Source organism: Pleuronectes platessa, chromosome 12, assembly GCF_947347685.1.
Source record: "Pleuronectes platessa chromosome 12, fPlePla1.1, whole genome shotgun sequence".
Lineage (NCBI taxonomy): Eukaryota > Metazoa > Chordata > Actinopteri > Pleuronectiformes > Pleuronectidae > Pleuronectes > Pleuronectes platessa.
This window is the reverse complement of record NC_070637.1, coordinates 14328063-14340121: the sequence shown is the minus strand read 5'-3', so window position 1 is coordinate 14340121 and position 12059 is coordinate 14328063. Positions and strand designations below refer to the sequence as shown.

At 40.7% G+C, this 12059-nt stretch overlaps 2 protein-coding genes across 2 annotated transcripts; both read left to right on the top strand.

Moving 5' to 3' along the window:
* The first annotated feature begins 55 nt into the window (after positions 1-55).
* si:ch73-288o11.4 (beta-microseminoprotein) lies at positions 56-5042 on the top strand. The gene is made up of 4 exons (XM_053435979.1): positions 56-181; positions 1269-1374; positions 1575-1677; positions 4760-5042. The coding sequence occupies exons 1-4, from the start codon at positions 179-181 to the stop codon at positions 4878-4880; spliced, it is 333 nt and encodes a 110-aa protein (XP_053291954.1). The 5' UTR covers positions 56-178; the 3' UTR covers positions 4881-5042.
* Positions 5043-8516: 3474 nt separating this feature from the next.
* On the top strand, positions 8517-9872 carry npy4r (neuropeptide Y receptor Y4). The gene has a single exon (XM_053435937.1). The coding sequence runs from the start codon at positions 8517-8519 to the stop codon at positions 9870-9872; it is 1356 nt and encodes a 451-aa protein (XP_053291912.1).
* The last annotated feature ends 2187 nt before the right edge of the window (positions 9873-12059 follow it).

Below are 12059 nucleotides of genomic sequence, written 5' to 3'. Positions count from 1 at the left end.
TGTCTTTAATGTGCTTAAAGCTTTACAAATATTCCTCACCTTAAAGCAAATATACCTATCACATCACTATTCAGATATTATCACAGTGCAGGGGGCACACCTCCAATATAAAGCCAACATTAGAGTCAGTCCGTATGCACATAACCTTCCCCCAGACTGGTTCACATCACATCTGAGAATGGTACGTATTTTACAACATTTTACAAATCTCAATTCTTTTCATCGATCGGTTTTACATCATTGTTTAAGTTTTTAACTGAGACATTTTTTGACATCTAACCCTAACCGATTCCCAGGGATAAATTCATGGGTCTTGATGTATAATTTTCTTATTTAAGGGGACTATTGGGTCTTGGTGGAGGCATGAGCTTTACTTTGTGTCTAAATATCAACTAAGATGTGGATTAATAATATATACTAGGCTTTGAAGACATTATTATTGAACTTTATATGTCATGGTCAAACGTTTAATAAAATTTGATTAAAACAAATGAAAATATTACTATTATTTTCTTTAGTAGCAGTGGATGTAGTGGTACTTGCAGTGCTGGTGGTGGCAGTTTTAGGAAAGACTGAAAAGGATCAATTAATTTGTAAAAACAAAAACATACACAGAACGATTACGATTTTTTCTAAAATTAAAATATTACAGATAATATTATTTTTAAGTTGCTTCTGTTTCTGCTGCTAACCTTTGTCAAGGAATAACTCTTTGTTTACTGACGGTGTTGTATGTTGCTGGCATAATGTAAAAAGTCATAGTATCATATATGATGATGGCAAACTACAGTTTTGTACATGCAAACAGCCAAAATGATCAAGTGTACTGACAGTAGAGTGTTTTATTTTATTCCATTTAGGGGATTTTTATTCTTGTCAAGAAAAAGGTGAATAGGTGATGATGAAACCATGAATAAGTGATTCCCTTCCAGGCCTCCAGAGATCAGCATATCATCAGTACTATTACCATCATCTTGCCACTGCACCTTATCTACCTATTTATCTTGTGTTTTCGTTTGTATTCTTTCTACCTCAATATTTTTATTTTATTTTATTATGTTGTATTGTATTTTATTGTATTCAAATGTACCATCTGCTATGACGACTTAATTTCCCTTCGGGGATGAATAAAGTAATCTATCTATCTATCTATCTATCTTAAAAGGATGTGCTTTATAAATGAAGTAAATTTACGAGAACTGCATAAATATTACATAGACAATAAAACATTCACCATGTGCACCTTTGGGATTTATTTCCTCTTATAGGCTTTGCTCCACGTGTTTGTTTGTCTTCTGGGACTGGTTGTCCTGTGCCACTCTGACTGCACCTTCGAAGAATTAGTCACCAAAGATGTGAACAACCCCCCAAAAGGTGAGTCGGCTTTAACAGCAACAGAGGAGAGTGGAAATTTTCTTTCTGCCAGAAGTTGCTTTCAGTTCTTCTTCATCAAGTGTTACTGCATAATCAATCTGTTGTGGGTTTCCTTAACACCTTTCAGTTCACTCATGCACAGTGTGACTGTGAGGTCGACTGCTCCTCTGAACTGTGGTTTCTTCTTTCTTCACATGCAGGGTGTGTGGATCACGACGGAGCGCACAAGGACTTTGACTCTGAGTGGGTCAGAGACTGCGTGGCATGCTCCTGCACACATGATGGATTGAGCTGCTGTAACATGTAAGACTTTCATGCCTTGATTAACAATCATGAAAACTTTAAGTTTTCCTTTACAAAAATGTTTTCTGGGGTTCATTTCCCACAAGTTTCTTGAAATCATATTGATATATACAGTGCCTTGCATAAGTATTCACCCCCCTTGGACTTTTTCCCATTATGTACTGTTACTAACTGGAATTCATATAGACTTAAATAAACCTTTTCCCGTTTGATCAACAAAACATGCATAGTACTTTGGAGGTGCAAAATTAATTTTATTGTGACACAAACAATAAGGAGAACAAAAAAGTTGACATCTGTTGGGTGCATAAGTATTCACCCCCCTGTGTCAATACTTGGTAGAACCCCCTTTCGCTGCAATTACAGCTGCAAGTCTTTTGGGGTATGTCTCTACCAGCTTTGCACATCTAGAGATGGAAAGGTTTGTCCATTCTTCTTGGCAAAAAAGATGAAGCTCAGTCAGATTGGATGGAGACCGTCTGTGAACCGCAATCTTCAAGTCTTGCCATAGATTCTCTATTGGATTGAGGTCTGGGCTTTGACTGGGCCATTTTAAGACATTAACATTCTTTAATCCAAACCATTCCTTTGTAGCTCTGGCTGTATGTTTAGGGTCATTGTCCTGCTGGAAGATGAACCTCCGCCCCAGTCTCAAGTCTTTTGCAGACTGCATCAGATTTTCTTCAAGGATTTCCCTGTATTTGGCTCCATCCATCTTTCCCTCTATTCTGACCAGTTTACCTGCTGAAGAGTTGCATCCCCACAGCCTGATGCTACCACCACCATGTTTCACTGTTGGGATGGTGTGCTCAGGGTGATGGGCAGTGTTGGGTTTTCGCCACACATAGCGTTTTGCATTGAGGCCAAAAAGTTCAATTTTGGTCTCATCTGACCAGAGCACCTTCTTCCACATGTTTGCTGTGTCTCCCACATGGCTTCTGGCAAACTCCAAACGGGATTTTTTATGGATCCCTTTCAACAATGGCTTTTTTCTTGCCACTCTTCCATAAAGGCCAGATTTGTGGAGTAGACGACTAATAGTTGTCCTGTGGACAGATTCTCCCACCTCAGCTGTGGATCTCTGCAACTCCTCCAGAGTAACCATGGGCCTCCTGGTTGCTTCTCTGATTAATTTTCTCCTTGTCCGACTCTTCAGTTTGGGTGGACGGCCTCCTCTTGGTAGGTTTGCGGTTGTGCCATATTCTTTCCATTTTCTTATGATGGATTTTATGGTGCTCAGAGAGATGTTCAAAGCTCTGGATATTTTTTTATAACCTAACCCTGCTTCATATTACTCCACAACTTTATCCCTGACCTGTTTGGTGAGCTCCTTGGTCTTCATGATGCTGTTTGTTCAGTAATGATCTCCAACAAACTCTGAGTCCGTCACAGAACAGGTGTATTTATACTGAGATTAAATTGCAGACAGGTGGACCCTATTTACTAATTATGTGACTTGCAAATGTGACTTGTGAATGCAATTGGTCGCACCAGATCTTTGTTAGGGGTTTCACAGTAAAGGGGGTGAATACATATGCACTCAACACTTTTCAGATTTTTATTTGTAAATAATTGTGAAATCCATGTAATATTTCCCCCCACTTCCAAATGATGCACTATTTTGTGTTGGTCCATTACATAAACTCATGATGAAATAAATTTTAATCTGTGGTTATACCATGACAAAATGTAGAAAAGTCCAAAGGGGGTGAATACTTATGCAAGGCACTGTAGATGTGATGTCTCTCACGTTTCCACCAGCGCATGAATTTCATGATCAGGTGTGATTTAAACTAGTGACCAGGGAGGTCTGTTTCCTCCAGACAGCTCAGCCAAAGGTCATACAGTCAAATATCCCAAAACATGTTCTTTGCAGAGGGGAAATGCAGGGAGACAGCTGCATGCTGCGTGTTCTTCCATACAGTGCACCGTGGTGATCTCTGGTTTCAGTGCACAGTTGATTCTGCTTCAGGCAGAAGGTGATGTGTGTCATAAGTGTCAATAAGTGTCTGCACTGATGAGAATTAAATCAGTTTATGAAAATTACTTAATTTAGATCTAAGACATATGACATTCCATTTCCATTGATTTTTCACATGACCAAGTCAGCATGCCAATTTTCTGCGACAGTTCTGCTGAAAAGCATCATCATTTGTCATGGAATGACCCAGATCCTATTTATTTATTATTCAAACTACAAGTGGAACCTCTTAACCTAAAAGTGTAGTTAAGTCAAATTTCCTCTCTATGCTCATTAAAACATGTTGATCTAATATCATATCTCTATGTGACACCAGCAGTGGATCTAAGATTTTTCTAAATCAGGGGCCATAAATGAGCCACAATTTACTGAGAGGGGCCAATTATATGTCCAATATTCATGCACAGTCCCTGATTCAGTAAGATGAACATTTAAGTCATGGTTTAGTGTTAACTCTCTAGCTTTGAGCAAAGCCACACATCATTGAATGTATTCTGAAAATGGTTCCTTGTTGTGTACTTTCAAATGGCTTTGAAATAAGCAAAATCTTGACATATTTATTTTTACTATTGATTGTATGTGACTAGTTTATTTACTTGGTACTTCAGGGGCCAGACAGATATCAGTTGGGGCAAGTGCCCTCCTGAACCCACCACTGGATCCAACACTACAATTATATAAATATATAGTGTTCCTTTCTCAAATTATGCAGGGAGCACCAGGGGCATTTTAGATGACTTTTGGGTCCCCAGGCTAGAAGGACCTGGGGGGGCCCTTCTCAATTGTTGCTTTGGACAAATATAATCAGCCATTTTCTCAGCTCTTGGCCTCAGGCAATTACCTGCCTTGACTACTCTGTTGCAACACCCCTGAGCCACAGTGGGAAATGAGAAGTAATGTTGAATATATATTAAATACAAGACTCACATAGGTCCTTTGAGTTAGTTGTTGAATTGGGAATAATAATGATCTGATGCAATAAAAAGCCCAAAAGATATATTAAATCTTCCCTCTCCCTGATTTGGCACGGACCAGCCTTTGTTGTGTTTTGTTTTTTTGTGTTTTCACCCTGGAGTAATAATCTTCTTTTGTGTTTTTCAGGCTCCCTGATCCAACCGAGGTGGAAGTCAGTGACGAGTGTGAGCTGGTTGTGAATAAGCAGGAATGTTCTTCCAAGGTGGTGCTGAAGTCAGACAAGACAAAGGAGTGTTCTCCCAACTAAACACACACCACACAACATGACCTACACACTGGCATTAGGTCTTGTTTCACATTTGATCAGCTACAGGGTTTATGGAGCAGAAATACATTAAATCACCAATAAACAAAGATGAATCAACCTTTCTCTTGCTTTAAATAAAGTTAAAAACCTGTTCCCATTCTATTTCTATTTGTCTGCTCTTTGTCTCTTAAACACTTTCTTGCAGCAGGTGACATTTTCAGGATGTAATTGAATGAATTCACCACTGTGTGACAGCAGAGCCTGTTGCTCAGAGGGTCTCTGTCACCCAAAGGGCTCCACAGCCCAATAATAGCCACACAGCTCCAGCCGCTGCCTCTGACAGCAAGGTTGTGATGTCTTAGCTCCTTTTTCAATTCTCATCTCTGTGGATTCGAACATCAGAGTTTCAGTTTCTCTGTCATCCTGGCAGCACAGAGACGCTCCACTCTGCCAGCGCACCATGTAAGTGCTTTATTTTCACTCACTGTAATGGTTTGTTGGTGAGGAAAATTATTTTATTTGTTCATCACTTATGAAATTCCTTCTGTATTGTCTCTTTCTGTTGGGTCCACACATATTGTGCTATATATGCATCTTCCTCTGCAAATGGTTTTGAATGATGTCTTCAAGCAATAGCAGTCTGGAAGGCATCTCATACAACATGCATCCAAATTTCAGCAGGTAAACTGCAGCAGGAAAAGAACGAGAAAGGGGGAAAGTATCTATCTGATGTTCATCAATGTTTAATTTACAGTGGGGAAATGTGGTTGGAACCAATGTTCACATGTTGTTGTCGTGGTCTCGGGGGGAGTCACCCACACTTCCTCACACCCCCAACAGAGACAAATGAGGCTGGAGTCATTAACTCAGGTTGAGCACACCACAGTGCCTGCTGCCGTTATCCTGCTCCTCCGCACGTAAGAGGAGAACACTGAGAAGAACTGTTTCCGAATGCATGCATCTGGAAACACTGAATGGATTTGAATGAATGAATGAATGAATGAATGAATGATTGAATGAATGAATGGAAATGAATTTAGAACAGATTCCAAAAAATGGTCATGTTCACCAGTTGTCTCTTGAAGCAGTATTAAAAAGGGGGATATTCATTTTTTCACAAATATATAATCAAATCAGAAACACTATTTATAGGCATATACACAATTTACATAAATATATACAGTATGTATCGAGGGGGCTCAGTATGGGGCTTTTTCTGTACGTGCTAAATGTATTTTTGTGATTTACATTTTTGACACACTTTTACACATTTTCAGTATAATCCTCAAATTAAATAAAAGAACACGACTGACATAAAACATCTATCAATTTTCCAAACATTTACTCAAATGTACATTTATCGCATTTAATCCTGTAAAAGCACAATGTGGTACATGGGGAAATGTGGCCATTCTCTCACTTCATTATTTCTGTCATGGATGGAGGAAACTTCACTGAGGGAAAATAGCAGAATATGATGGGCAGTGCAGTGCCAGGTCACAGTGTTCCTCATCCTGCTGAGATTTTGCTCAGGAGGGGAACTCACACACACAACTACTACACATGCTGGACGTGCATCGTCCAGTGTCACATCACTTACCCTGCAAGCTTCAAATTTGCTTATTAATCACTTATATATTCTGTTTTTACAGCCATTTACGGTTCCTCTGATATGTTACAGGTGACTTTATCTTTTTTCCTTGAAGGAAAATGGATTGCTGCTGTGCCGCCCTGCCTGCAGCTCACTTACCACAGTGCCAGAGTATGTTAGTAATGATGCGGTGTGAAGGGACTAAGAGCTAAGAGTGTGTACCATCAGTAGGAAATGACAGGCTTGTTTCCTTTGCAATGCTGGTTTTCACAGTAGAGGTTTCGTGACGGGGGGGAGGGAGCCAGAATCCATTTTTAGGAATCTGACAATGCCGTGCCCTTTCACTTCGACGTACTACATCATTTATTGTGCACTGGAAAACTGGAGGTCTGTGATCAAATGTATGCATAGTAATCTTACTGTCATTACGTTCATTCTTAAAGCCTGATTGGAGGACTCATTTGTGGGCGGGGAGCTGACAGATCTGAGATCTTAAGATGTGTAAATAGAGTGGGAGAGAGGGATTGCTACTGTACAACGAAGAACTGACACAATTCCATGCAGCTGTGGTGCTTGTTATAAAATTCAGATTATTCTGTGAACATTTTCATCTCAGTCATTGTCAAATGTGTAAGGATCTACAGTATTCACATATCATAGAATATCAATCAACCTGATAACTCCCGTATAACACGAACAGTAAACAGCAAGGCTTTGATCTAAATGCAAAAAATCCACATGCTTATATGCTGAGTATAATTGCTAAGAAGAAGAAGAAGAAGAAGATGGAGCCTTCTGCTCAAAATGTCTCGACAGCGAATAAAATCCTTTTATGAAAGTTTCTAGGTCTGTATATGTTCTCCCTTTTTTTAAAGGAACAACATTTGAACCATAAAATGATGGGAAAACCACATGCAAGTCTAATTAAAAAGGATATTTCATGGATGCTGGAAATATCAAACAACATTCCTGGTGTTTTCATCAGGAGAAAAACATCAGAAGAAGAAGGTGCTTCATGCTCAGTATTTTCACTACGGCCAATAAAATCCTTTAACTGGAGCTACTACGTGTGCGGATGTTCCCTTTTTGTTCGACCATAGACTGTGAATAAAAACAGATGGCATGGCTCCAGTTCCTCATTATCCAGAAATGAAGATAAAATATCCTGGATATGAATGCCACCATCCTGCTCAGAGCCAGAGTCTGTGTAGTACTGATTGGGGGATGGAGCCGCAGTATCAAGGTCCCATAGATCCAAGCACTCAACCAATCATGAGTAAGTCTCAGCTGTCAATCATGACAGGAATTTCACCCCGTTTTATTGCATCAAATAACATTAGTACTTGGGCAAATACTATTGTGATAAGAGCTACCCAAAATGACAGAAACCATCTTTGAGAAAAAAATGTATCTGCTTATGTGGCTACTTTTAGTTTTTGGTTTGGTCCATGTCCCACCTGCTAACATGGAGGAGACAGACTTACCTACTCAGACGGTAGTTCCGACTTTGTTGCATTCACAAGGTTTCCAAAGTTTTTGTTCCAACTTGAGATGTTGTTTAAGGGAATTTTGTGGGATTATTCTGTCACGACCGCACATTTATACCTTACTATGACCAATACTGCAGCCGGCCACCAGGTAGAAATTGAGACACTCTGGCTTCTCTTTTGGTGAAGCATCATGCGGACCATCTTTATATACAATCTATGGGCTGAGCTTTTCCACTGGCATGACGACAATAGAGCATGATGTTTGATAACAACGCTTTATTGAACCTTATTGAACTGCAGAAGGTTCTCACATGTTGCATCTTTCCTCAGAGTCATTCCTCCTCAGAGACAGGATGAACCTCTCTTGACTCTGTGCCTCTCTCAGAATAACAATGTCATTCTCAAAGAAGAAAATTCTTTGAAGAGTTCTAAGAGTATTTTTTGTCTTTCTCTGCGTGTGTGTGTTCTCTCTCTCTTTGTCACAGATGCATGTATTCATTGGACTGGGATGGACAGTTTGATCCTGGAGGCTGGTGACACTGACGTCCTGGCGAGATGTCCTTGAGTGGCAACACAAGCCAGTCTCCTCCGCCGCTGCCGCCGACAGCTCTGCCCCTGCCCTTGAACGGCTCCACCTCATCGCTCGTCCTACCAGGGGAAGAGGGACGGAGCAGTCACGAGTCTGTGCAATGGCCAGAGAACGAGTCCCAGCTCCTCTCCAACATCTTTGTTCTCGGGCACGATGAGCAGTGCCATATGTCTCCTGTTCTCACGGGGGGTCTCGTGGTGTTGTACAGCATCACAATGGTGCTGGGGCTGGTGGGTAACATCGGCCTCATCTGCATCATCACCCGTCGGAGGGAGAAAGTCAACGTCACCAGCATTTTCATCTGCAACCTGTCATTCTCTGACATTCTGGTGTGCGTCTTCTGCCTGCCTTTCACTGTCATATACACGATCATGGATCACTGGGTGTTCGGGTCTCTGTTGTGTCGCTTGGTGCCGTTCATCCAGTGCGTATCTGTGACGGTGTCCGTGCTGTCCCTCGTTTTCATCGCCCTGGAAAGACATCAGCTCATCATTAACCCCTCTGGGTGGAAGCCGAGCGTTCCACAGGCCTACACGGTACTCGTTCTCATTTGGATTCTGGCCTGTTTGACTTCCACCCCCTTCTTGGTCTTTCAGCTGCTCACGAATGAGCCCTACAATAATGGGATCCTGCCCCAGTCTCCACTTCATCACTGGTCCTCCCCTCAGGCTCACCTCAATGCCTCACTGCCTCAACCTGCCTCTTACACATACAAAAACTCATCTGTGCCTCCAGGTTCATATCACACCCTCTTGTCTTACGTCCCCACGATTCCACACATGGAGGCCTGTCTGGAGCACTGGCCGTCCCCGCAGCACAGGCTCGCCTACACCACGTGGCTCCTGCTGTTCCAGTACTGCGGCCCGCTGTTGCTGGTGCTGCTCTGTTACGTTAGAGTTTTCGTGCGCCTTCGTCATCGCAAAGAAATGCTCGACCGTGCCAGGACCCCCGAGAGCCATCGCATTACCAACAGCAGGCGCATCAACATCATGCTGGTCGCCCTCATAACGGCCTTTGCCCTTTGCTGGCTGCCGCTCACTATCTTTAATGTGGTGTCCGACTGGAACCAGGATGCTCTGCCCATCTGCCACCACAACCTGCTCTTCTCCCTCTGCCACCTGCTGGCCATGTCCTCCACCTGCATCAACCCCATCATCTACGGCTTCCTCAACTCCAACTTCAAGCAGGAGGTGAGGGAGGTGCTCCTGCACTGCCGCTGCCACCCGCTGGAGGAGGAGTGTGAGCAGTTCCCCATGTCCATTGTGCACATAGAAGTGTCCCGCACCTCTGTGCCTCTCACCTGCATGAGCAACTCTGTGTGACTTCAATGCTGCAGCCTACAGGAAACTGCTAAAGTTGTAAACTGTACAGATGTCGCTCTGACCTCTGCTGTTTGTTTGACCTTTTAATGGCAGTGCAACAGGTTTGATAGTGATGCAACATGTGCAACATTGACGTCATTGGTTTGAATTGACGTGTGCAGTACAATGTTGGTTTATCTTATTCTGCAGTAATTCATTATTGTAGTATGTTGACGTGAACAATTTACAGATTCAAAAGAATTTGGTACTTAACATAATATGTAATTGTATCCTATACTGCATACTAATTGAAACGTAACTATGTATTGTACCGTTTTTTTGCAGTTAGTATGAAATCAACATATTTTACCATTTTATACAAACAAGAAATGATTGCCTCCCCAAGGTGGTTGTCATCGCTCCGTGACTTTTTGCAGGATTATACAAAAACTGTTGAATCAATGTTATTGAAATTTATTCGAAGGTTGGAATATGGGCCATAGAAGAGCGAAATGACTGTTGGAGAAGATTCATTTAAGGTTGTGGATCCAGAGATTTTTACATCTTCAACATGAAATAATCTTTATGAAAAAAATCAACCATGGTAAGGGGACTGACATCCATGAATGTGTAAGGCTTTGTCCGCCAAGGAGGTTGTTCACGTCTGCTTTGGTTTGGTTGTTAGTTCGCAAGATTACGCAACAATTACTCTTTCACAATTGCCATGAATTCAAAAATCAAACCCAGAATCCAGAGCTAATGATTTTAAAAGAGGTTTTATAAGGAGAATGTTGTCTCATTTACTTTGTCATGGGATTGTCTGTATTGAAAAAAAAGGATACATTTTGTTCCAAACTAGACACATGTGAAAATAAGAGAGTAGATTTTATCACTGCTTTTGTATTTATGACATTTGTGCTGTGAAATCAGTGTTTGAGCTCAGTGAAGACAAACACAGGGTCCAATTGTGTTCCGTGGATATTATGACTTATAGAGATAAAATGTAATAAAGATTGTTCAATTATAGTGAAGAAGGGTTTAATAAATAAAAAATGTCCAATGTGTTTATGTGAGGCTTTTAACGTTTATTAAAATGTGTACCTGATGGACTATCATGAACACTGTGATAAATAGTTCTGAGGTCTTAGTTCTCAGATGACACCTCACATGTGCAGCCATGCAGATCACATAACACTGTCTGTATGTCCAATGTTCCCTTATGGTTGCACATGTATGTGGGCGACTGGGTAGTCAATTAGTTTGTGCCTGTTTGAATAATCTCAGTGGTGGGATTAACAATGGCTGTATTTAAATTGACAGTCAATCAACAGTTTTTTTTTAAATACTACCTCTAATGCCTAATTTTCTTCTCTGTTTTGGTATGATAAGATAGAAAATGTTTCCCTGGCTGAATGGGGAAATAACACTGCAAGGCTAATTGGATTTGGACAAATTATTTCGAGATTTGATTGTTTGGAAGTTTATCTCCCAAACGGCACTGACACATGCATATTGTTTGACTTATCAAACAATATGCTAACAAGAAGTTAATTCTGGTTTATTAATTGGATTTAGAAAAACAATGTGTGACAGTTTTAAAGAAGTTCACAGAGCACACAAACAATTACCTGTACACCATCCATGTTCTTTGTTTGATCTAATGAAGTGACGCTGAGCAAAATGCAGGAACTTTGCGAGTTTCCTGCAGTTATGAGAATCCAGGAAATTAAATCCTACTCAGTTTTTTTTTAATTAACGAGATAGCTCAAAATCCTTGCAAAAAAGAATTAACAAAATTTTCGTTAATTCTCTCAGGCGAATGCATTCCATAATATTTCAAATTTCAAGTTTCAAGTATCAAGTTTGTATCTGTCACATGCCGTTAACACAGGGTCAACAGTACAATGAAAGGTGTTGGACAAGTAGACACTGGTTAGCTCTGCAGTGCAACAGTTAAATAAAAATAAAAGCTAGGTAGAAAGAGCTTACTATTAAAAAAAGGTTAAATAAAATACAATTGAAAACTAAAACTATATACAGTACCTTCAAAGGTACAGATAAAGTAACAACTGTAATGTTGAGTGTGTGTCAATAGTTAATCCACATGTATGTTTAGTTACTGCACCGCGTGTGTGTATCAATTGTTTCAAACAAATAGATAGTACATAGTATATTTGGTTGTGTATTTAGAGACACTGTAAAAGTCAG